Source organism: Vipera ursinii, assembly GCF_947247035.1.
Source record: "Vipera ursinii genome assembly, chromosome: 7".
Taxonomy (NCBI): domain Eukaryota; kingdom Metazoa; phylum Chordata; class Lepidosauria; order Squamata; family Viperidae; genus Vipera; species Vipera ursinii.
The window spans coordinates 10,819,703-10,846,136 of record NC_139521.1 but is presented as its reverse complement, the minus strand read 5'-3'; the positions used below and the strand labels follow the sequence as shown (position 1 = coordinate 10,846,136).

General features: G+C 39.3%; 2 protein-coding genes across 3 annotated transcripts in view; one reads left to right on the top strand and one right to left on the bottom strand.

The window, feature by feature from the left end:
* The window catches only part of PPAT (phosphoribosyl pyrophosphate amidotransferase), a 320,661-nt gene that overhangs the window by 274,430 nt on the left and 19,797 nt on the right, over positions 1 to 26,434 (top strand). The window lies entirely within an intron of this gene.
* CEP135 (centrosomal protein 135) overlaps positions 1 to 26,434 on the bottom strand; it is a 47,599-nt gene that overhangs the window by 1,679 nt on the left and 19,486 nt on the right. For both annotated transcript variants that reach the window (XM_083367229.1, XM_083367228.1), the window contains exons 11-25: positions 26,020 to 26,213; positions 23,865 to 24,008; positions 22,124 to 22,267; positions 20,417 to 20,494; positions 19,823 to 19,974; positions 19,054 to 19,169; positions 17,273 to 17,427; positions 15,056 to 15,111; positions 8,094 to 8,262; positions 6,529 to 6,639; positions 4,251 to 4,436; positions 3,713 to 3,922; positions 3,253 to 3,455; positions 2,249 to 2,353; positions 333 to 473 (exon numbers count right to left, since the gene is read on the bottom strand). In XM_083367229.1, the coding sequence (XP_083223355.1) occupies positions 333 to 473; positions 2,249 to 2,353; positions 3,253 to 3,455; positions 3,713 to 3,922; positions 4,251 to 4,436; positions 6,529 to 6,639; positions 8,094 to 8,262; positions 15,056 to 15,111; positions 17,273 to 17,427; positions 19,054 to 19,169; positions 19,823 to 19,974; positions 20,417 to 20,494; positions 22,124 to 22,267; positions 23,865 to 24,008; positions 26,020 to 26,213 (2,164 nt within the window). The remainder of the gene's footprint in view (positions 1 to 332; positions 474 to 2,248; positions 2,354 to 3,252; positions 3,456 to 3,712; positions 3,923 to 4,250; positions 4,437 to 6,528; positions 6,640 to 8,093; positions 8,263 to 15,055; positions 15,112 to 17,272; positions 17,428 to 19,053; positions 19,170 to 19,822; positions 19,975 to 20,416; positions 20,495 to 22,123; positions 22,268 to 23,864; positions 24,009 to 26,019; positions 26,214 to 26,434) is intronic.

The window sequence follows — 26,434 nt, the reverse complement described above, 5'->3', positions numbered from 1 at the left end:
AATGAATAATCTTAAGAATATTGTGTTTTTTAGAATGTATACTTTGTGCCTCAAGTTAGATCATGTCATATTAGACCTGTCTTCAAAATGCAATACTCATGTAATTTTAATTACACAAAAGCACCCAACAGGTATTAATTATCTACCTGCCCTCATCTCCCCCACATTAAAGACGGTGAAGATAACTTTCAGTGCTAACTCTCTAAAAGTACTTTGTCTCTGGGAGAAACCCAAAATACAGATCCAATCTCATATTTAATTTTGAAATGTTATGCCAATTAGTCATATGCCTAAAAAAAAGTAAACAAACATCTAGCGATTTAATTACTCACTTTTCTGTTCGTTCTGTTGTTACTGAAAACGCTCTCTCTGGAGAATGCGATGGAGATCTCAAAGTTGAGCTAAGTGGCGATGAGGTAGGTAGAGAAGTGGTAGAAACGCCAAGCCTTCGCATCTCTTGAATGGCACGTTCCCTATTAAGTAGAAAATGTACAACTGAACGCTGGTTGCACTTTCAAATATTTTCTCGCACAGAAAAACAAGCTGGTCACCATTTTCCCACGCAGCAAATTGGAATCCTTTAACAAAACGTTCTCTTCTTTACTAGCTGTGAGAAGGCATTTTGTTTTTCTTAACGTTCAACCAGAATTTGCTTTTCAGTAACTGTGACAAGACAGGTTGTCCTTGATTTAAAACCATTCTTTCAACCATGCTAAGTTACAACAGCCCTGAAAAAAATCTGACCGATGACCATTTTTCACACTTATGACCTTTGCAGCATCCCCGTGGTCATGTGATCAACATTTGGATGCTTGGCAATTGGTTCATATTTATAATGGTTGCTGTGTCCGCTGCGTGTGTGTGTGTGTGTGTGTGTGTGTGTGTGTGTGTGATGATTGCCTTTTGCGACCTTCTGACAAGCAAAGTCAATGGGGAAGTTAGATTCACTTAACAACCGCGTTACTAACTTAACAACGGCAGTGGTTCACTTAACAACGGCGTCAAGGAAGGTCGTAAATGAGCTAAAATTCACTCAACAACTGTCTTGCTTAGCAGTGGAAATTTTGGACTTAACTGTGGTCATATGTTTTAGGTGGTTACAAAAAATAGTTGAAGGGAGCTTAACAAGGAGATGCCTGGCTTCAAAAGTTAAATGATTCCCCCCCACCCCCGGGGCTAGGACAATAGGACTGATATAAAGGTGTTGTAAGCTGAAAGCTGGTTAAACTTTAGGTTTCCTATATCCATTGCTGGGCTGGGGCATGCACATACCCTAGCGCAGACATGTCAAACACAAGGCCCGGGGGCCGGATCTGGCCCGTGAAGTGGTTTCATGAGGCCCGCGAAGCCATCCTGGAAACAGTGAGGGAACGGCCCCCACTGCCTCGGCCCTGGCCCAGAGACCCTCCTTCTGCCAGAGACCCTCAGATCTGTCCCACTCCTGCCCAGGCCCCCATAGGCACCCTTGATGCCAATGATGTAGAGCTGGCCACGCCTACCCAGTAGGCCTTACGCACTCTAGCCACGCCCACCCAGTAGGCCACGCCCACCCTGGCCATACCCACCCAGCCCCCTGAGGGCAACCGCAATGCTGATGCGGCCCTCAATGAAATTGAGTTTCACACCCCTGCCCTAGTGCATAAATGCTACCTCTGTCTTTCTCCTTCCTAGTGACCCTGATAAATATTAAATGAAAGAGGAGGAAGCAACAAAGAACTGATCCTCAGCAGACAGTATACTAAAAGTGCCCTCCTACCAGCCTGTTAATCAGCTACTTGCTGGTTTTCTGATGCTGTTTGCACTGGCAAACTATCTGGTTACTGGGAGGAAACCTTGTTCAATCTAAGTAATGTATGATTAACCTCAGCTTTGTTCCCACTTTAAGAGGTGTTTTTTTTTTTTTTAAAATGTCAATTTCCACGGATGCTTAACTGAAAGGTCTTGTGGTATTTTACTGATAGACATTTTGAAAATGTATTTTACTGCAGTTAAGTTTATTTTAAATGGCAATATTCAATATAACAGATTTTGAACAGGCCCCTCGTTTGCTTTGAATGTTGTAAAAACACAATAGCATGGAAAGAAGGGTTAGAAACAGATTGTACAACTAAGAAACAATACTGAAAATTAATTATTAAACCCGTTTTAATATTTTCCGTGCAACACTATGAAGCCTGCTTTTAGAGTTTCCTCCTTAAGTGGGATTGATTCAGAATGGTTGCCTTTTTAATAAAGCTAATTCACATACCGCTCAAATTGCTCTGTTGTCAGATGTCTTTTCACAATATCATAATCAGTCTGCAGCTGTGCAAGTTTATTTCGCAGTATAGAAACTTCTCTACTGAGACTTGTTCTAAAAATATTGTAAAACAAAGAGAAAAATATCTATTACATATTCACAGATGGCATTGTACAAGAACTTTAAAAATAGCTGCAAACAAATAAACAGAGACCTAGAAATTAAGAAAAAAATACCCATACTTGTCCATACATACAAAAAGTTCTTAAGGAAGCCTCCAGTTTACCACAAAACAGTCTACTTAAAATATGTATATTTGGGAATGCATTCACCTGAAAGTTAAAGCAATGCATACATTTGAGACATTGCTGACAGAATTTCTTCTGTATTGCAAGCTTTGACTTTCCAAGTGGCCATAATGAACAATATACTTGCATGTGAATAGGCAATACTACAAGCATTTGTAGTGACAATCGTAATAATCTAAAACAGTGTTTTTCAAATCTGGCAACTTTAAGTTTTGTGGACCTCAACTCCCAGAATTCCCAAGTCATCCTGACCAAAGAATTCTGGTTCTGGTTAAGTTCAAGTCCACACATCTTCCAAGCTGCTAAGTTTCCAAAACACTGATCTAAATTGTTTTTCACCACTGAAGAACACAGATTGCACATGTTGTTTTCAGCATACTATGCTTTATATCTTATATTTTGCATAGCAAAGGGTACCATGCAAGGTAAGAAAATAACCGTACTTTCGTGAAACACATAAACCAAAGATGAGTAATTTCATCTTCCAATGCAAGTTAGGCAAATTGCAATTCCAGGGGAAATATTTGAAGCCTGGTGTCTGTGTGTGTGTGTGTGTGTGTGTGTGTGTGTGTGTGTGTGTGTGTGTGTGTTCAAGAATGGAGACACTTCACACACATACATATATATTCAAGAATGAAGACACTAAATTACAAACAGCTGAAAGAAAATATTATGAAACTGGTCATTTTATACTTTTTAACATACAATTTACTCTCTGAGAGAGTTAACTTGTCTTTGAGCAACTGTATCTCTGAATCCTTTTCATGGGTTATCAAATGGTTCTGAAAATCGTTGTCTCTGCTGGTAGCCAAGAGCGTTTCCAAGTTTTGTATTGTAAGTCGCTCACTTGACAATTGCTTTTTTAACAGCTCTGCTTCTGCCTTTGCATCTTCAAGTTCAGACACAATCTAGAACATAAAAAGAATTTCTTTAGTAAATCACCTCACAGTAACAAAGTAAGCCAATACTTCCTGTCCAACTCTCCACTAAACCCTTCTTTACTCCACATCCTTCTCATCTCTGCCAGGGAAGGCGTTTCAAGCCACAGAGACTGCAAGATGAATTTTTAATCTTAGAATATATATCTTATTTTACTGTCAACATTTTACCTTAAATAAAAAAAATTGATTTATATCCTGTAAGAAATAACATTTTTCTCTTTTACCCTCTCAAACTCCATAGATTTGGATGTTAATTGACGTGAGAGCAGATCTTTGCTAGATTCCAGTTTGACACATAAATCTCTAACAGCAGACACATCGTGATTCATTGAAGATTTTTCTTCTTTTTCACGTCTGAGAATTTCTTCCAGCTTGGCCATATTTTTTGCCATTGAAGAGATTTGCGATTCATAAGTTTGGTGTGCGATGATGTGCTGCATGAAAGGCAAAAGTAACCCTTTTTAGAAGCCTGGATGAGGTGCTCCTATTACATTTTCATATTTGCCCTCAGTTATTCGGGAAACAAACAAAATAATATGTCAACTTGAAGTAATTTACTGTTTCAAAATACGTTTACAACCATTTGCAAGACTTAACAAGTACTGGGCAAGAGCAGGCATAAATCTAAAATTAGTTATCCCCCTGAGAACATACAGATGATTAATGCCATCTGCTCCTTGTACAAATTTCCAATTAATGCCCAGGTATTTGATTAAGAAAAGCACATTAAAATGGTCTAGGAAGCGATAGTTTTATAATTACCTCTTGAATTTCTTTTTCCAGTAATTCTACTCTATCTCTAAGGTGTCTTCGTTCAGTATCAACTGAAAGAAGTTCTAATCGTACAGAGCTGTTTTGTCCCTCAGCTTGATGGGCCTTTACTTCCCAATCTTCGGCTTGGCTATGAAGCATCTGGAACTTCTCCAATAATTCTTTATTTTCTCTTTCCTAATATGAAGAGAAAATACGTCGACTGAGCAATGAAATCACCGAAACAAATGTCTCAGCTACCATTTGGCCTCTCTTCTGTTTAGAGATTGTCAGCGGCTTGTTTCACTGAAGAAACCTGAATTATGTGTTATTTTCAAAATGAGCAGACCCGGTACTTCGGGATTAAATTGTCCTACTGTTACAGTTGAGACTTCAAAGGATTTGATGCAGATGTTACAGTAATTGATCATTACACGTAGGAATGTAACCCCTTAATTTGCTACACTGATTTTACAATAAATAATTTGGATTTTTTTGAGGTCTAGCTAGATGCATGTATAAAAAAGCAAGGACCTCAGCTTGGCAACCAAATGTAAGTTAGTCCGCTCTATTTGTCCCCCTGTGATTGTGAAAGCTGGACCTTGAAAAAGCAAGACAGGAAGAAAATTGACTCGTCTTAAGCTGTGGTACTGGAGAAGGCTCCTGCATATTCCTTGGACAGCAAAGGTGACTAACAAGCAAGTATTGGAGTACATAATGCCAGACATGTCACTGGGAGGCAAAATCACCAAACAGTGTTTCACTTATTTTGGCCCTGTCCTTGGGGGAATTCACTGTGAAAGCAATTAAGTTTGAAAGTTAGCGGTAAAAGGAAACCAAGCCACCAAAGAACATGGTGGTTGGACACCGTCAAAGCTGACACCAGCCAGAGCACAGAACCACTCAAAGAAATGCTAGATTGGAAGCTGTGGAGAAACCTGGCCATAGAATCAACAAGAGTCGGACACAACTGAATGGATAACATCATCATCATCATCTGTATGTATGTATGTACACTATTTACATACTGGAGTTTTTAAATACAGCAAACCTAGACATCTATATATGCCTAGATCAGGGGTAGGCAACCTTGGCTCTTTTATGACTCGTGGACTTGCAACTCCCAGCGTTCCTGAGCCAACATGGCTCAGCTTGGAAACCTCTCCCTTTCCCCTCAGCATGGCTGGCTCAGGAATTCTGGGAGCTGAAGTCCACGAATCATAAAAGAGCCAAGGTTGCCCACCCCTGGCCTAGATATATCTACTTGTATGTGTATATTAATCACTGGATCACAGTTGTGCATGTTCTGAACCAGCCCTCTTCTAGCCTTGTAGTAAGGCAAACCCCTATTCAGATAGAAGAGACTGGAGAGCGTTCAAGGCTAAAAGGCGTCTGCCAAGATTTATTACGCAGTTAACAAAAACACTAGAGCTTGTCTTCTCAAGCGGAAGAGTTGCTTTCAGCAACCAGCCCCTCCCCAAACACTCCTTTTATTGAGAGCTCAGGGCGTGGTCTCCCTGTGCCTCCTCCCGAGGAGTCCCACAGCCTTTCTTTGTTTGTTCCTGCTCGACTGCCTCCTGCGTCGGGCGTCCTTGAACAGGGCCAGCTGTGGGTCATCATCTTCCGCACTAACGGGCTCACGCAGCTGAGAAGAGGTCCCCGGCTGAGGGCTCTGCAAAGCCTCCAAACCATCATCAGCCGGTTCGTCTCCCTCCTCCCCCTCATCTGAGTCATCCGATACATCGGAGCCGGCTGTCGGACCCACAGGCTGGCCCTGAGTCACAACAGTGCATTTGTGACAAAGTCCCAACTTGTTTTAAATCTGATAATTCTTAATAATACCCTTCCTAATTTTCATAGAAACGGTAGAACCTTGTGGCATGTGGCTTACATATTATGAGGCCAAGAAAGGACATTCCCTCAGTGTTACTCTTTACTCTTAAAGAATAGATTGAAGAATTTTTCCTTGTGTACTAACTTCAGCTTATTTATAAAATTTCAATAAGGTACATTTTATTTTTTATTTTATACAATAGTTGAAGGCTAGAAACTGGGAGGCCATGAATCCTAGTCCTGCCTTGGGCACGAAGCCATGGATGACTTTGGGCCAGTCACTCTCTCTCAGCCGTAGGAAGAAAGCAACGGTAAACCACTTCCAACTATGTTGCCAAGGAAACTGCATGGACTTTTCCACGTAGTGGCTGGAAGTCTTGTAGTGGCCAATAGTGGCTTGAAAGCCCCAAACCAACATCGATTTATTAAAAGATAATATTTGAATAATATTCCTCACCTTTAAGGACATTAAACTTTCAAATCTGGACACTTCAGTAATATAATTATGAACTCTAACTTTCAGTTCTTCTTTTTCACGTAAAGTTACTTCCAATTCAGTCGAGATTACCTGTTTATATTACATACTGTTAGACATATTATTTACAAAGCAAATAAACACACGCTAACCAAACAGCACACTTAAATACGATCTATTCCATATCAAAATTGAACAACAGAGGCAGCCTTGTAACAGCATTTCTCTTGGTATATTAGTTTCTCATATTCAAATTAAAAGAACAAAAAAAAAATCAGCATTTAGTCTTGTCACTTCCAACCTATGGGTAAGTAATTTTCCTTATGGAAAATTTGGGACAATTTTGGCATCGATACTTGGCATTGGCAATGCTCACATTGGTATTAACATTTGAACTTTTAAAAAAATTAACTGATACCTAATTAAACATTTCAAGTGATATAATTATTCAGTGTTTATACTAGTCAACATTAAACTAGAACAGTTACCACGCTAGAAAAAACACATAAATTGAATATACATACAAGTAAGCCGTTACAAAACTGTTTCTGGAAAAATTGTGAAATATGTAGCCATAAGGGATTTATCTTTATCAGTAAATACAGAGAAGAATAACTATGAGTCTCTGATGTTTTAACTACGATAGGAGAAAATATTGCCATTCAGAATAACAGTTGAAAACATTGGGGGAAAAAATAACTGGAAAGGAGAATTTCTTGTCAGTATCAATACATATTTTTAAATATCTGGCACTCGAGCTGTAAGTAGCTTATGTAGGATCTACAAACCAGTAAAATTTAGAAAACCTACAAGCAAATACTTTTTAGGAAGATAACTTGGAATATTAATGTATAGTTGTAGTAGAGATCATGATATTGGAATCTATAACTAAAAAAAATAGGATTACGAACAAAGTAAAATACTTAGAAAATCTCTTCACGCTCCAAAAGACGTAATTTATTTTATTTATTTATTATTGGGACTTATATGCCCAATACAGATGGTTGTAGTTGAACAACCACTCATTCAGAACTATTCAAAGTTACAAGGGTGCTGAACACGGGGGCGCTTACGACAATCTTCCTAGTTATGACTGTTGTAACCTGATCATGATTCAGGCAACTGGAAAATAGCTTGCAATTATTACACAGGAGTGTCTCACAAGTCATGTGTTCACCATTTGCCACCTTCGCTTCCAGCTTCCAACAAGCAAAATCATTGGGGAAGTTGGCATGAAGTGGCAAACGATGATCACATGACCACACAGGACTGGCTTAATCACAATAACTGGGACTGCCACAACTGCCATTGTAAGTTGGTGTGGTCACATGATGTCACATTTTATGTCATTGCTTCGCAATGGAATTGCCAGTTTCAATTATCCACATTAAGTGAGACTATTTTACTTAAAATAAATGTTTACACTGTTTTGGTTACAATGATGTTTCAGAAGAGGTACATCACATCCTTTGCAAATACAATTACAAATCTGTACAAAATTTGGTACAAAATAAATTGTGATGTGTATTATATGAATTACTTTATACCTGGTTTTCTCTAGTCATTGTGGCTAGATCATCCTGTAATCTTCTGTTTTCCTTCAAAGCCATTTCTTTTATTCTGCCCGTTTCTCCAAGCTCTGAGTGTACTGCATCAAACTGGCGGTGGAGATTGGCAAGTTCACGTTCTTTCCCATTTAAGGAATCCTTTATTTGGCTAATAAATGAGGGATTTAGAAAATCTTAAAACATAATTTATCTTTTTTGCAATGCTGTACATACACTATGGTCATAATTTACAAATTATAGCAATCAATTAAAACAAACCTTTGTACTGTATAGTTCCAAAGATATTTGATATATTACCAAGCGCAGAGCTATTTTTTGTAACTGAACATGTATGCGTCATGTTTCTGTAGAACAACTAAATCACCAAGCATTTGGGAAATTATACCTGAATCTCTTGCAGTATGGCACAAATGGCAGCATTGGTAGAAGACAGATATGATGCTAAGTTTTAATTAGCTTTAATCTAGCTTGCAGAATAAGCTAAATCTGGTTCATAGCCAAGAAAACTATAGCGTACTTCTCTATTAAAATTAGCTATTGTTGCTTCTAGCTACCCTAACCCTTGAGAAGCATTTTCTAAAGTGCAGAGTGGCAATGTATATTCCCTGCAGCCTGTTGTGATTCAGGGTCAGCCTGTGGGGTCGGCAGTTGGGTCGGACGACTCAGAGGAGGAGGAGGGGGGTGTTGAAGACCTTGCTGAGGGGGTTGAAGATCTTGCTGATGAGAGCCCTCAGCCAGGCCCCTCCCACTTGGTCACCACGGAGACCCAGCTGTGTGAGCCTGACAGTGTGGATGAAGATGACCCACAGCTGGCCCTGTTCAAGGACGCCCGATGCAGGAGGCAGTCAATTAGGAGTAAACAGAGGAAGGCAATGGGGCTTCTCGGAAGGAGGCAGAGAGAAGCCACGCCCTGAACTCTATATAAGGGGAATGTGTGGGGAGGGCTGGTTTGCTGAAGGCAACCGCTTGGATAGTTCGTGTTTCTTAAAGCTCCTGTTTCTTGGTTCGTGTCTTGTTTGTTTTTGTAGCTATAAATTTGGCAGGCGTAATTCCAGCCTCTTGCCGTTTGTAAAGGGGTTGTCCCTGCCTTTTCTGCAGGGCCAGTAGCAGGCTGGTACAGAACACAGCCAAATAGTAGTATAAGGGGTAAGTAGCAAGAGAGATTTTGAATTTTTTTTGACAAGAGCAAAATTAACCCTCTCAAATATGCCTCCCATGCCTTGCATTCTTTTTAAAACTTTTAATCTTCATTTGAAAAAGTCCTTTCTGCTATATATATGTTCTTTCAGTAAACAAATTTTCCTTATTAATTAAAATTTTATTAGGAAACAACCAGCAAATCCAATGTTAAAATACCACAGATGCTGAAGGTATAAAGTGAGACGAATTGTAGCAAAAAACCCCCACCGCTTAACAGGATAGTTAAGCCCTGACTGGGCTTTTAACTAAAACTAGCAAACACATTCGGTGAGGTTTACTACAGCTTGCTAGGATCAGGTGTATATTTAATGTCTTTTTTTAATGGAAAGTAAAGGAATTTACTTTTTCTTCAAGGCTGCTTTTTATTCGCATCTTTGTAGTCAGATGATAGACAGAACAATGAAATACGTTATGAGTAAAGGAAGATACAAAATTTAGACATATTAACAATTCATTTAACCCAAATTAAAATAACAAACCAGCCATGCCAGGTTTTCTACCTCAAACCAGTGAACATAATTTGTAAGTAACTCGGTTTCATAAATAAACCAGAGTTATAATAAATAATGGCCCACCATTATGGGAATAGAGAAATTACTGAGCACACTGTACATAAAGGTAAGTCTGTATATAAATTACTGAGCATATTGTATATAAAAATAAACAGAGGGCGAGGGCACAGGGCTCTTTGTTCTTATCACCCCCATTGTTCTGTACCAGCCTGCTACCGGCCCTGCAGAAAAGGCAGGGACAACCCCTTTACAAACGGCAAGAGGCTGGAATAAAGCCTGCCAAATTTATTAACATAAAACAGAGCAAGACAAGACAGCAACCATGAAACAGGAGCTATGAAACAGGAACTATCCAAGTGGTTGCCTTCAGCAAACCAGCCCTCCCACACATTCCCCTTAAATACAGTTCAGGGCGTGGCCTCTCTCTGCCTCCTTCCGAGGTGCCCCATTGCCTTCCTCTGTTTACTCCTGATTGACTGCCTCCTGCGTCGGGCGTCCTTGAACAGGGCCAGCTGTGGGTCATCTTCATCCACGCTGTCAGGCTCACACAGCTGGGTCTCCGTCGTGACCAAGTGGGAGGGGCCCGGCTGAGGGCTCTGCGGAGCCTCAAGGCCATCATCAGCAAGCTCTTCAACACCCCCCTCCTCCTCCTCTGAGTCGTCCGACCCAACTGCCGAACCCACAGGCTGACCCTGAATTACAACACACACACTGATCGAAAACCTTTCAGGCATAGGAGAAAATTATGCTTAGGTTGCCGAATGCCTGCCAACCACATTTCATACGCCATTCAATTTTTTATTGTATCATCTTCCACTGAGACCCATTGGCCAAGGTACATGTAGTGGTCTACTACATCTAGTTCTTCTCCAGATATATTTTTCTTTCTTTGGTGAATTTATTAAACATAACCTGGCTCTTTTTCAGGTTTATTTTTAAGCCAAATGGTTCTCCTGCTTCGTGTAGCTCTTGTATGTGTCTTTGTAGCTCTTCCGGGTCATCCAGTGGTGTCAGGGGACAGCCCACGATGTCTTGTGCTGTACTCACCACCCTCTGTAATTGTTAGTGATTCTTTTACAAATGTAAACCCAGACAACACACTGTTTACCAATTATTAAGTGATAAGGCTCTTCTTCCTGGATCCCGACAGTCAGAGTTCTTTGACCGACAGGATCTGCATTGGGCCCTCCCTGAAAGCCTGAGTAGCACAGGCTAGACTTAGCAGGATAATCTGGTTCATCAGGTAGCCTGGACCTGTGTCATTAAGGGCTTTAAAAGTCATAACCAACACCTTGAACCATACTAGCTTATCACTGGCTTACACTTCTACCTTGTTACAACAGAGTACGGTAGATAAAAATTTCAGTTTGGGATATCACAGTGAACAATCTCTTATCTGTTTCATTTCTTTTTCCTATTTGTACAAAGGGGCAGTAATTGATACGAGACTGCCGCTTTATCTTACTATGCTCATTGGTTGGTGGACAGTATCAAATATTATTAATATAAAAACCTCATATCCCAAGCCATGAATAATGCCTCTTTCGAGTCTATACAATAAATAATTTTAATTAAAACAGGGTGTCGCTGTCGCCGGAGCTCACGAGCGGGTCGTGGGATTACCAATTCCCACGACGGGGAATGGCAGCAGGCGGATAGACAGGGGGCCGTATCGTTACCGGGTGGGCCGTCTCCGCTATTTGCAAGCGGTGAGGCGCTCCGACCCTCTGCTTCTTCCCCGAGGTCCCGGGAGCGAGGATGTGCAGCCTCCTGAGCTCCGGCTGGTGTACCTGAATGCCAGGTCCGTGGTTAACAAAGCTCCCCTTGTTAGGGATTTAGTTGAGGGTGAGCATGCGGACCTGGCTTGCATCACGGAGACTTGGTTGGGCCCAGAGGGTGGGGTCCCTTTGGTTGACCTTTGCCCACCAGGCTTCCGGGTGCTACACCGGCCACGAGCTCAAGGTAGGGGTGGGGGTGTGGTGGTGATTATTAGGGAGACCTTATGTCCGCGGGAGACCACTGTTCTTCAGATAGTCGGGTGTGAGTCTCTCTTTGTGAGATTTGGTTCTGGGGCGCAGTTGGGCTTGCTGCTGGTGTACATTTCGCCTAGTCGCGCAGTGGCAGCCCTGCCCAAGCTGCTCGATGTCCTCTCGGGGTTGGTGGTTGAGTTCCCCAAACTTATAGTTTTGGGGGACTTCAATCTACCATCCCTGGGAGGCTCATCTGAGCTAGCTCGGGAGTTCATGGCTTCCATGACGGCCATGGACCTGACGCAAGTAATTTCTGAACCAACTCATGAGGGAGGCCACACCCTTGACCTGATTTTTTTATCTGGACGGTGGTTGGATGATCTTGGTGGGGGCTCTCCATTTATTATGCCCCTGTCATGGACCGATCATCACCTCCTGCGGCTGGTCTTCCATTTTGCCACCTCCCGCCGTGGGGGTACGGAGCCAGTTAGATGGTACCGCCCCAGACGCTTAATGGATCCTGATAGATTCCAAGCGGCGCTGGGGTCCCCACCTGCCTCCATTGCTCACAACTCGGCGGATGCCTTAGTGGAAGCCTGGGAAAGGGCAGCCCCTGAGGCACTTGACCGGGTTGTACCCTTGCGGCCCCTGATCCGGTGCAGATCCCAGCGAGCTCCATGGTTCTCCGTGGAGCTCCGGGAGATGAAGCGTCGGAAACGGGGCCTAGAGAGCTGCTGGAGGTCCAGCCGATCTGAATCCGACCGGTTGCGGTTAAGAACCTACATTAGGTCTTATCTCGCAGCGATGAGGGCGGCGAGGTGTAATTACTTCTCTACCCTCATCGCGTCCGCAGATAATCGCCCGGCCGCCTTGTTTAGCGTGACTCGCTCCCTTCTTAATCAGGAGGTGAGGGAGGATCCCTTGCAGGGTCGTGCCGAGGAATTTAGTCAACATCTGTCGGATAAAATCGCTCGGATTCGGACCGGTTTGGACTCCAGCTGGGCAGAGTCTGGCGATCAGGACACGGGCGGTCCTATCAATGTTATCTGGGAGGAGTTTGATTCTGTGACCCCTGATGAAGTGGACAGGATTATGGGGAGGCTGAGCTCCACCACATGTTTATTGGATCCGTGCCCTTCTTGGCTGGTTTATGCAGCTAGGGAGAGGACACGAGGCTGGCTCCAGGCGGTTATATCTGCTTCTTTGAGTGAGGGTTATTTCCCCACTGTCTTGAAGGAGGCGGTGGTGAGACCTCTCCTCAAGAAGCCTGCCTTGGACCCAGCTGTATTGAACAACTTTCGCCCAGTCTCCAACCTTCGCTTTCTTGCGAAGGTTGTTGAGAGTGTGGTGGCGCATCAGCTCCCTCTGGTCCTGGATGAAGCGGATTATCTGGACCCTTACCAATTGGGTTTCAGGCCCGGGTACAGCATGGAGACGGCATTGGTCGCTCTGGTGAATGATCTCTGGAGGGCTCGGGATAGGGGATATTCCTCTGTCCTAGTCCTATTAGACCTCTCGGCGGCTTTCGATACCATCGACCATGGTATCCTGCTGCAGCATCTCAGGGGATTGGGAGGCACAGTTTTTCAGTGGTTCTCCTCCTATCTCCTGGGACGCTCGCAGTCGGTGTTGGCAGGGGGGCAGAGGTCGACCCCTAGGACTCTCGCTTGTGGAGTTCCTCAGGGATCGGTCCTCTCGCCTCTCCTGTTCAACATCTACATGAAACCGCTGGGTGAGATCATTCGTGGTTTTGGAGTTGGGTATCATCAATATGCCGATGATACCCAACTTTTCATTTCGACCCCAAACCACCCCAGTGATGCCCTCGCTGTGATGTCCCGTTGCCTGGAGGCGGTTCGGGTCTGGATGGGGAGGAACAGACTTCAACTCAACCCTGACAAGACTGAGTGGCTGTACATTCCGGCATCCCGGGACATTCAAAATGTTCCATCTGTTTCTATGGGGGGTGAGCTTTTACCCCCCGTGGATAGGTCTCGCAACTTGGGAGTCCTCCTAGATTCACGGCTTACTCTGGAAGATCATATAGGGGCCGTGACTAGGGGGGCTTTCGCCCAGGTTCGCCTGGTGCGCCAGTTGCGGCCCTATCTGGACCGGGATGCCCTGTGTGCGGTCACTCATGCGCTTGTGACCTCTCGCCTTGACTACTGTAATGCTCTCTACATGGGGCTTCCCTTGAAGACCACTCGGAGGCTCCAACCGGTACAGAATGCGGCCGCGAGAGTTGTCTTGGGAGTTTCCCGGTACTCCCATGTTACACCTTTGCTCCGCGAGCTGCATTGGTTGCCAGTTGTCTTCCGGGTGAGGTTCAAGGTCTTGGTTATGATCTTTAAGTCCTTACATGGCATGGGTCCGGGTTACCTCGGGGACCACCTGCTGCCGGCGTCAACTTCCCTCCGCCCAGTACGTGCCCACAGAGAGGGCCTCCTCAGGGTGCCTCCGGTCAGGGAATGCCGACTGGTGGCCCCCAGGGGGAGGGCCTTCTCTGTGGGCGCTCCGGCATTATGGAACCAACTGCCGGTTGAGCTCCGGATGGCATCGGACCTCCGAACCTTCCACCGCGGGCTAAAGACCCACTTATTTGAATTAGCTGGTCTGGCCTGATGGGGGATTATGGGTTTTTAAATTGGTGTTTTTTTTACTATTTTATTATTGTTTTTTAACTGGGCACTGGTTTAATTTCCTTTTAATTTTTGTATCGTTATTTATATATGCCCTGTGAACCGCCCTGAGTCCCTAGGGAGAAGGGCGGTATAGAAATCAAATAAAATAAATAAATAAATAAAATGTTCAGAAATACAATTAGATATTTAAAAAAGAGAAGTTATTAGCAATTGAGAAGAATTAGAAAACAGGTTCAGAAGAACTAGAAAACAACTTTACAGTGAACTGTTATGTCTTCAGGGAGATTAAAGTGAATGGTTATAAAAGTGGCTTGAATAATAATAAATTTTAGAAGGTAACCAGCCATTTAAACAAAAGCTATAATATACAATATTCTGCACATCCATCATCTTATGCTAAGTAAGCATTTCATTTAATAGCTTCCCTGATATATAACACAATTATCTAAAATAAAATTAGCTAAACTACAAAAATCCGGGTTTTTTTCCCCCCTTTCTTCTATTTTACATCATAAAGTTTGCAGTGGCTCAGTTAGTTTTAGAATCTCATTAAAATTACTCCTGATCATTTTAAAATGAGTTTCAGAATAACCAAAAGTTATAATTGTATTACTTACTCTAAAGACAATTCCAACTGAGTAACTGTTTTTTGTAAGTTGAGGATAGTCTTTTCCTGTTTAAAGACAGAGAGTTATGTATGTTATGTATTTTCTTTTCCTGTAATTTTAAATCTAACATAGGATTAGATTTAATTTGGCAAACTATCCTCTCTATCCTAACCAATTTTTTTTTCAAAGCTCCTGCAACAAGCACAGAACACTAATATGCATGACATTATATAGATATATCAATACAACTTTACTATACATTTATAGTTCTGCGCCAACCACTTATAGGCAATTATGATTTTACTGGCAACTTAAGTGGCAGTTATTAATAGTAATACTACTAAACATTTACCACCTATAATTTTGTTCTTATTGTCTTTCAAACATTTTTCCCCTTGTTTAATTTTTAATTTTCACTAATTTTCTAGCAAATTGCAGAAGCCAAATTATGTCTTCAAAATTTTTGAGTGTATAGAAGCACGTAGTAATAATAATCATAATTAAATGATCCAAGCAAAATGAATCAAGTTCAAAGTAAAATATGAAAATATTTGGCAAATAGCTGGGGAAGAATGGAAGACGAAAAAAGGTAGCTGCTAGAATGACTGTTTTATATTACTTTTAATATAAATGTAAAAATGTAAAAAAAAAGTCCTCTACGTACACATATGTATCTTTTTGTTTTTGATTTTACTTAATAGATGTATTTTTTAAAAAAATACAAAAAAACCAAGAGTTTACATTGCATATTTTTCCAACAAGAATCTTTTAGAAATGACTTCACTGCATTTATGCCGTTAAGATGCAATGAAATTAATGCTTTATTTTGACTTTTGGACAAAAAATGGACTTGCAACCAAAAAGCTTATTCTTCAGCTGTGGAAAGACAAGCTATTTAGTGGTTTACAGAATTGATTTAACATACAACGATGCTTAAAAGTTTGTGGACCATTTTCAAAGTCCTCAGAAGTCTCCTTTTTCAAGCCATGACACACCTCCACATATTTATCTTACAAAGATCAAACTTTGATAGTGAATACCCCAATTCTGTTCTTTAAATAAGGCAGGACTGCCCACAGACACCTGATTATCATTCCATAGATTAAAGCAGGCAGCCTTAATTTCCTATGAAATTAGGAAATACTAACTTTATTTTGAAATAAAATGAAAAAGTCTGGTTGAGGAACCCCCTTGTCTGGGGAACCCTTTTGGAAACTTCTTGTTAAATACCATTTGTTATATATGCTGCCTCTCTTTATCTTCAGGCTAGTAAGCAGGGCGTAATATGAACTGGGTAAAACTATTATGTATTCAGAATCTGGGAGGAGTTGATTACTCTTGGCTAACTTTTTTATCTCTTGGGTCCATATTTTCCCATGAATTCTCAAGGTATGGAATTTTCTCTGCTGCCCAGAAAACGTCTCTACACAGAGCTTAAAATATCCTATGTAACGAGAGTTCCCCATCCTTTCCAGCTCGGGGGGAGAGGGGGGCGGGCAGAGAGGATGGTTTTGCGTGTGTTCGTGCCGCTTTCACAAATGCAGCTGTGTACAGAACACATGTTCGGGTATGCTCGCCCACCACTTCTGCAGCTCTGTTCCGAATGGGCTGCGGCCTGGGGCCCCCCTCCTATATAAGGCACCCGTGTGGCTGTTTGTGTGGGTGTGGATGGGGGGAGAACAACTTTGCTCCCCGGGAAGAATGAAACAGAAGAATTTCCCACTAGCTTTACATAAAGACTATCCTTTTGTTGAGAACTGGGAACCGCCATCTATCATCAAAGTGGGTGATTGCTAAACTTTGCTTAATACTCATCAATCTTATTGCTACATCTGGTGATTCCAGCACCAAAGCTAAGATCAGATGCCATCTACTAACCAGAATCTTATCTATCCCATCAGCCATCGTAATGATATAAGGTTACAAAGGGAACTTATGTCTTTATCAGGCAGATACAATTAAGTTCTTAAGAGTTCCACATAAGACCCTGGGGCTAGCTTTCCCAGATTGGATGGTTTTCTTATTCCTCTTAATATTTTTAAATATTATTAATATTTCTTCTTAATATTATTAAGACACAGTTGCTAAAAGAAAGAGAAAGAAATTAACAGAATGGAAAAAGAGTTATTATAGGGAAACAAAAAAACAACAACGATTCTGCCCTTTATTCAATAAGAATGAAGATAAAATGGTTCTGATATTCCATTTCCTATTTTGTTTAAATACCTTGTTGGCTAAATTGTCTTCTAGATAGGCAATTCTTTCAGTTTTTTCATCTATACTTTCCTGAAGGCTATCTTTTTCCTTATCCAAGGCATTAACAGTACTTCTGAGCAGAATGACAGTCTCATTTTGCGATGAGCTCTTAGTATTGAGTGCATCTGAAAACAGCAAAAGAACAAAAATTTTAGTTGGTTCACTTGCTTTGACCGTGTAAAACTCTAACCCCTGTAAGCACACCAGTATTGATGTATTTGTTCTGTGTTCCTGTGTTCTGGATTATGAGATTGTTGTTGATAAATACTCTTATTGCTACACTCAACAAAGGATTGGGGAAGAATAGTCAGTCATCCCAATTTAACTTAAAAGTATATTAAAGCTTTGCTTTTACAAAACTTCTGTTGTTTGCCAATTTCAAACCCCATATGTGACCTTGGAAAGTTAAAATCCTGGTGAAGTTTGGAAATATCTGTCAGAGAATGACTGCCATTTTGATTTTTAGGTTTTTTCCCCCCTAAGTACTTTTTTTTTAAATGTATGAAGATGTCAGCTCTATGATAACTCTGGGCAGGGTAAAATAAAAACACCAAGAAAATATAGTCTGATTTTTATAATCTACATAGATTATAAAAACATCAAGAAAACATAAAATTATAAAAATAGGACGGCCCAAAGTCTAGAAAAGCAATAAACAAGAACCATTATATTTTAGATACAGTAAATGTAGCTTGTAATCTATACTGCATAATTATTAATGGCATTCTCTCTCTTTGAGTAAATATACGTTTAGGTACCGAAACAGAGTGAGCGTTTGTTACTCGTCCCAGCTTCTGCCAACCTAGCAGTTCGAAAGCACGTAAAAATGCAAGTAGAAAAATAGGGACCACTATGGTGGGAAGGTAACAGCGTTCCGTGAGCCTTTGGCGTCTAGTCATGCCGGCCACATGACCACGGAGAGGTCCTCGGACAAGCGCTGGCTCTTCGGCTTTGAAACGGAGATGAGCACCGGCCCCTAGAGTTGGAAATGACTAGCACACATGTGCGGGGGAACCTTTACCTTTACCGAAACAAATGGGATTTTTTTTTTGCTTTTTCCTCAATTAAGCGTTAGAATCTGTAATACACATAATCAGAATCTTTGAAAATGCTAATGGAATTATAGCAGAGGGCAGAGCAAAACAATGTACTCAATGCAGGTTATATTATACTATTATACTTTTATATTATACTCATACATGAGTATGGTATTCTATCCGATTACTCTATGAATTGGAGGAAACTAGACTTGATGCCCTCAGTTGTATTCTAGCTTTTGTTTGATATAGGAATTCCCAGAACTTTTATCCCACCCTCTTATTCAAAGATAAAAGACTAGAAATGTCTATAATTCCTTTTGAGTATTTCTGATGTCAGCATTTGAATATTTTTTCTGATAAAGAGGCAAAAATGATATTCAAGGAATATGTTCACATTTTTGTAGTTGTTTATACAAAGGCTTTTGATACTTAATTTTGAATCACTTTTCATTAATATTGTTGTATGTATACATTTACTATTAACTAATTTGAATATAAAGTTTACAAAATACATGGAGAAGAAAGTCAAGCAACTAGAATAAATTCAGCCTGAATGCTAAAGTGTTCAGCCTCACGTTTGAATCAAAAAATTATTTGTCTTATTTATATCCTGTTTACTCCTGTTAAAACCTGACTGTGAATGATTTTGTGCAGAACTGAACTAGATTATATGTACTTTTTTTCTTAATAATACAGTACAACTTCATTCACCTATTTTGTTCTCTAATATATCAATTTCCTCTTGAGCGGATTGAAGTTCATTTTCTTTAATAGACTTTTGGTGTTGTATCTCATCTAGGGATTTCTGAATCTGTTCATTTAATAGTCTGTAAAATCAAGACAGTTATGTTAAATACAATATTGGGCACAGGATATGAATCCATTTATACTGTACAGTATCTTCAGTGGGTATCATAATTTATAAAGAAATAGTGAGCTAGATTGAATAAAAGAGCAATCAGGGCTATACCTTTTTTTTAGGCTTCCCAGAATGAAAAATTATGTTTTCCAAAATTGTCCTTTTAATTTTCGTAAGAATGAATATCACCAAACGTAATTACATAACTGAAACTGAATGACATTCCTTTTAAGAGATACACCCCCACAACATCATCAATGTGAGCGAGTGTGGGATTTGCTGCCTTCCTATATACAGTATCTTCCCCTGCCAGTTAATCCCTGCATATCTGGGCATATAAACCCTAAAATTCGGCTTATCACCATCTAGGAACTCACACATAAGAAATATCTGTGTTATTAATCACTGGATTAATATTAGTCTCTAGAACATGTAAATTAATATAAACTTTTTCTAAACAAATTCAGCGTATGTTTTTCTTACTGTTCAATCAGATTAGCCATATTATTACTTCCAGTTTGTCAGGAGACCTCTTTTTTAGGAGCATATCATTGAAAGCCACAGCAACCAATGAATTGCAGATACACATTTAGCAGTTATAAAATACATGGCTGAGCTTACTTTATGGAACTCAATTCTGCCTTATACTGTGAAGAATCTTCAGATGTGTTTAAGAGCTGATGAGTCTTAATGTTTACTTCATCTTCCAAAGAGCTTATTTTGTCTTTTAACAATGACACTGTAGATATTTGATCAAGACGTTCAGTTTCTAACTGCAGAGTAAAAGAAATTCCAAAGCTGCGTGACATTTTTAAACTGAATGTACTTTAAAGGCTGCAATTTATTTATTTTATCTTTTGTTTATTTGTGAATCAAGCAAACATTAAGTCAATAGCGGTCTACATCACATTCCGAAGAGGAGATAAGGTTGTCCCATTACATATAAGAAAATAAAGAGGCTGCAATTTAAAGCAGTCCTTCACACTATGCGCCACTAAAATGATAGTAAGGATCAATGGCAGTGAAATCCACAATAAGGTAAATTGCCTTGTAGTAACAAGTATTTGTGTCTGTGTGTGTGTGTGTGTGTGTGTGTGTGTGTGTGTGTGTGTGTGTTCCCCCCTATGGTTTTCTTTTCAAATAATCATGAAATAGTGACCACATAAAAAAATTATGGCTCCAAATCCAATCAGAATATTTTGGCTAAATACTTACTCTTTTAAGAGTGCTTTCCAATCTTGATACTTCCTGTTCCAATTTTAATTTATCTAAAGAATATTCTTCCTGCTGGATCTAGCAAAACAAAGTAGGCAGATCAGCAATGAGCCCTTTCATTAATAATATCAAAATATCCCCAATTACCCTAACTGCATTTTGGAATAAAATTTCTTAAACCTGACAATGAAATGACTTAACAGTACATGAATCTCAAAAGGAAAATGGCATCTATTTTGTTTTCCTTTAGAACAAGAAATATAGTTGGAAGTACATGCAAATAAGCAAAAAAAGTGGAATAATTTATTAATTCAAAGTGAGCATGTATTTTCTTCTTCTTTCACTGCATAACCTCTGAATGATCCCTTGAACTTCATATACTTCATATACTCGTTGCCTTGGAAGAGTGAGGAAGATTCTCAGGGATGACTCACACCCTGGACGGTATCTCTTTACTCTCCTACCATCCGGTAGGAGATATAGGACTATAGCCAGCCGTACCAACAGGCTGAAAAATAGCTTTTATCTGTGGGCTGTTAGGCTTTTAAATGGGACATAATCTTATGCAGAATTGACTTGGGAGGCCGGTGTGTGGTGTAGTTGGTTCACATGGTGTGGTAGGATAGAAGGTTTGTTGTCACTGTGTGTTGGGGGGAGAGAGCACGGGGGGAGGCTCAGCTAATCTCAATGTACACGTTGTACTTTGACAATAAAGGTTTATTATTATATAAGCAATTTACTAGAGTAGCAGTCCCCAATCTTTTCTGGCTATGCAGACTGATAGTGGCGGGGGGACGGGTGGGTGGGAAGAGGGGATGGTTTTGCATGCATGCACACTGCAGCTTCATGCACTTGCACGATTGCCCTTCGCTTGTGTGGCCTGGTTCCCAACAGAACCCCTGTCCTAGAGAAAAAAGTACTTATTTTCATATAGATTAAATCTGGTACCTAGAATTTATTAACAGAAGATGTAGCTTGTGTGAAAATTGCTTTCGGATTTTAATCGCTTCCTTCATATGCAAACTTTTTTTATTTAGGATAATTCTATTAATGCGATGGATGCATTCTTATTTTAATACTTTTATTATATCAAACTAAATTTAAAAAAGAAAAATGCATACATCTACATTAACGATAATATAGCCTTAAAATTAACAATCATAGTAATAAAAACTAGCCCAATAAGTTGACTACATTGCTCAAAGGTATTCTCTCTTACTCCTTTGTTAAAAAAATTCCCCAAAAGTTTATTTATTTGATTTATATGCCACTTATCTCACTCTGCATAGCAACTCTCAGCTCAAATGTTGACAAACAATATACTGTATATCAACAATCAATTATTGCATATCAGCTGTAAATTTCTTTCCAATGTTGCCTAACATTTAACAATGCCCCAAACCAAAAGAAAAAAGAAAAAAAAGAAAAAAATTGCCATATTAATTTGGCCCAAATTCTCAAAATGGCAAAATTTTTCTGTTGTAATTTTTTTGGTCTGGGGCATTGTTAAATGTTAGGCAACATTGGAAAAAGAAAGTTTTAGCAATACTCTTAACATAATACTTATAAAAAATGCACTTTTGAAATCCTTATGATGTTATCAGTAATAGTCTGAAGTTACAAGGACCCAAAGATAGCCACTTTAAATAAGAAACCAGATCAAAATTATTTCATTACCGAAAACTACAGAAAATATTAAAAGCTGACCTTTAATTGGTCCCTTAGTCCTTCTTTCTCTGATACTACTCTTCTAAAATCAGCCAATGCATTATTTCTTTCTTCTTCTGCATGATTTTTTGTTAGAAAACAGGTTTTCTTCTCTCTCCGTAGATGGTTTAATTCATTCTGAGACTAAAAATACAAAATTAAAAAATGTTTACCCTGCCTTTATTGTTTTAAATAAACAACTCAAGGTGTTGAACTTATGCTTTTTCCTCTTCCTATTGTCCCCATAACAACCACGTGAGTTGAGACACTATCTGGTCTAAAGTCACCTAGTTAGCAATCGTGCCTAAAGCAGAACTAGAATTCACAGTGTCTTGGCTTCTAGCCTGGTGCATTAACCATTAGACCAGACTGTCTCTCTAGTTTTTGAAGAAGTCATTAAATACATTATAAATTCTACTGCAATTTTTAAGAGGCAAGAACAAAAAGGAAAGCATACAAAAACAAATTAAAAGAAAACAATACCCAACATACTTACGAAGTATATAATACTAACCTGAACCCAAAAAAAGAACATTAATTAGAAAAACTAAAAACACTAAAATGTTGATATTTAATGTAATAACCTTATAAAACACACACACACACACACATATATAGATATATAGATATTATATTTGCAATTATACACACACAAACGTAAAATTTGTAAAATATTGCAAAGTGTCTCCCAAAGGGAAATATTATTTTTTTGCTTATTAGAAAATGTAGCCTCTTTAAAAATGGATTCAGTTCTGGATTCAATTTTTGATAAATGAAGTAATAATATTTTAAATCTATCAATATAAATTTCTTAAGTATTCCCCATATAAGTTAAAACCAATACATGTCACTTTCCACAATTTTGGAATATTATTGAAAATGACATCTTTAACTTGAAAACATTTACACAGACATCTATTTATATATGCTACATATTCTTTAAAAAGAAACTGGACTTGACCAAATTAGCTAAATATATCTTTAAATTTCCTACATTGCAAACCAAGAAAATCTTGTCCCTAAATTTAACATTACCAAATAATTAATTTAAAGTAACTATTCCAGACTTTGTCTTTCTACCTATTTTTAAAGTTTTTTTTCCCTTCATGGAAAAAAATTAAACTATATATTAAATAATATTACATATTATTGTTTTAATTATCAATATATATTATCATATTAATATGAGCTCATATTAATATCAATATAGTAAATTTGATAAATATTAATATGTATTAACAATATTAAATATTATTGATATTAAACATTCAGGAGGCTTAGCATCAAAACTCAATCTGCTTCCAATAAACATCAAAGTCTAACTGCACTAACCCAGGAAATGAATAATTTATTAAACTTATATGCCACCTGACTCAATAGCTCTGAGCAGCTCACACAAATCAAAGTAAGTACTTAGCCAAATAATTACTAGACTTTTAACAGAGATACACAATAAGCATATGTATTTTCATGCATATACTTCTGCAATGCATTCATGAACTACAAATATGAAATTATGTTGGGTGGAACCTCATTCCTTTCATAGATAGCAAAATGTGTGTCATAGAATAAATGATTATCCAATATCTATTAGTATTTTGTTCTGCATTTACATTCCTTTTTTCTCATTCTAAACTGGAGTTTGCAATAGTTCAATAAATCTAGCTTCTTTTTGATGAGACTGCAGATTTTCACTAACATTAGTTAGATATTAGTCTGAATCAAGGTTATATTTATTTACCTGTTCATAAAGGATACTTAATTTATCTTTTTCTACAGTTAGTAGTTTGACATTAGACTGAATTTCTATCATATGCTTTTCAAATCTGTCTAGCATAGACTGTAGCTCATCTCTCTCTCGTATAACTAACCTAAGGTCTTCACTCTGCAAAATAAAGAGGGGAAAAAGGAAAAAGTGAGAATTTGCTTTATATAATATATATTCACTCATATTACTAAACAGGTCAATAACATACATATTTTTAATGACAGGACTGCAGTCCAAACACAATAATCATTCCATGCTTTATAAATCATGGTTTATATTATATTATATTATATACTGGCCCTGGATTATATTAACATTGTCCAGAATTGGGGAATTCTGATTTTATGTCAGTTATCTAGCCAAGATCTCAATATTCAAACATAGCACTAAAACTCTGTCAAATACATTTTGAACTTTCAGCCTGCAAATCTATTTCACCTCCTCAGGTAGGACCGTGAAACACCCTGTTAATATATTTATTATGGGTAGTCAAAACAAATCAGTTTCTAACCATTTGCTGCCCAGATTCAAATGCAAATTGCAATTAGGCTAAAAGAGTTTCCATCTTCTCCTGTGGCCATGTTAGAGAGGGAGGAGAAAAATACATAGGCTTGTTGTTCACATATGTTTGTTAATTATAGGGAAATTATTAGATACCTTTACAAATGATAAATGCTTTTCTATAACCAAATTGCATTGAGGAAATAGTAGCATTTTCTATTTGGCCTTTGTTTACTGAAATCTTTTAAGAATTGCATTAAAAAATAGGTCAATAAAATAGGTAAATATCGAGCTACAAATAATTTCTAACCTAATTACAGGTGGTCCTCGACTTATGACCATAATTGAGCCCAAAATTTCTGTTGCTGACAAGACATTTGTTAAGTGAGTTTTGCCTCACTTTATCACGTGGTTACATGGTTATTAAGTGAATCTGGCTTCCCCATTGACTTTGCTTGTCAGAAAGTCACAAAAGGGGATCACATGACCCCGGGACACTGCAACAGTCATAAAAATGAGTCCGTTGCCAAGTGTCTGAATATTGATCACGTGACTGTGGAGATGCTGCAGCGGTTGTTAAGTGTGAAAAACAAGTATAAGTCACTTTTTTCAGTGCTGCTGTAACTTTGAACAGTCACTAAACAAACTGTTGTAAGCCAAGGACTCTCTGTAGCTGAACGAGATTAATCACGCTTATTAAGAAGGAAATATTGAATTCAATAAAACTGGGGATCATTATTCTTTGATTATATATCTCATCAGTTGAGGATGCTGCCTGACTACATCATTTCTACTACCACTGACGACCACAATTGAGCCCAAAATTTGTGTGGTTCAGCAAGAAATTTATCAAGTGAGTTTTACCCATTTTTACGACTTTTCTTGCCACATTTGTGAAGTGAGTCACTGCACTTGTTTAATTAGCAAAAAGGCTGTCAAGCGAATCTGGTTCCCCCCTTTGAGTTTGCTTGTCCGAAGGTCGCAAAAGGGGAATCACGTGGCCTGAATAGAAATCACGTGACCACGGCAGTCATGTCAAGTCACCACTTTTTTCAGCCCTCTTGTAACTTTGAACGGTCCCTAAACGAACCGTTGTAAATCGAGGACTACCTGTACAATCCTTTTCCGTTTTACTGGCCTGCTAATAGCTGCTTGTGAAGCAATAGGCAGCTGTGATCGGGATTTCCTATTTGACTTTGCAGTCCGGAGTGACAAGGATGCAAGTGAGTGCAGAGGAGGAGGAGGAGGAGGAGGAGGAGGAGGAGGAGGAGGAGAACACTTAAAAGAAATGAGGCAAGAAATAAAACCAAGCACACTGCTGAAGTATGAAAGCAGCCTTCCACCTAGTTAGTAAATAATCCGATGGTTACAGAAAGAATTGGCTGACCCATACCTGATGGCTGGCAGCACACTTTGTACAGCTAAGAGTTTAAAACAGGGGTGTCAAACTGCCGGCCCGCGGGCCAGACGTGTCACGCGGAAGCCACGCCCACCCCATTGCCAGCAATGGCAAAACCATCCCGATAATAGGTAGCGCATATGTCTGGTTTAAAAGATAATTTGATGAGTATTTGGATTTTATGCGGTACCATCAAAGTATGATATGTTAAGTACAGCTAAGTCTTACCTTTTCTGGAGATTTGAGTAACGGGCTAGGTCTTCTTTTAAGTATCTTTTGGAGGCACTCCAGTTCTCGCTTGTAATAGTCCCTGTCTTCTTCTATGGTCTTTACAAATGCATCTAGGCGGGAAGGGGACTTGTCTCCAAGTGCTATGCCACCCTCAAGCCTCATTCTCTCTAGCTCTATGACAAGTTCCCGATCTGCAACAGACCACAATCAGCGAGGATGAAATTTCTACACACATGAAGTCTTCAGCTAAAGCATTCGTTGCAAACACGATGTTCTGTACCAGCCTACTACCGGCCCTGCAGATAAGGCAGGGACAACCCCTTTTACAAGAAGGCAAGAGGCTGGAACTAAGCCTGCCAAATTTATGAACACAAAAGCAAATAGAGCAAAACAAGACACGAACCATGAAACA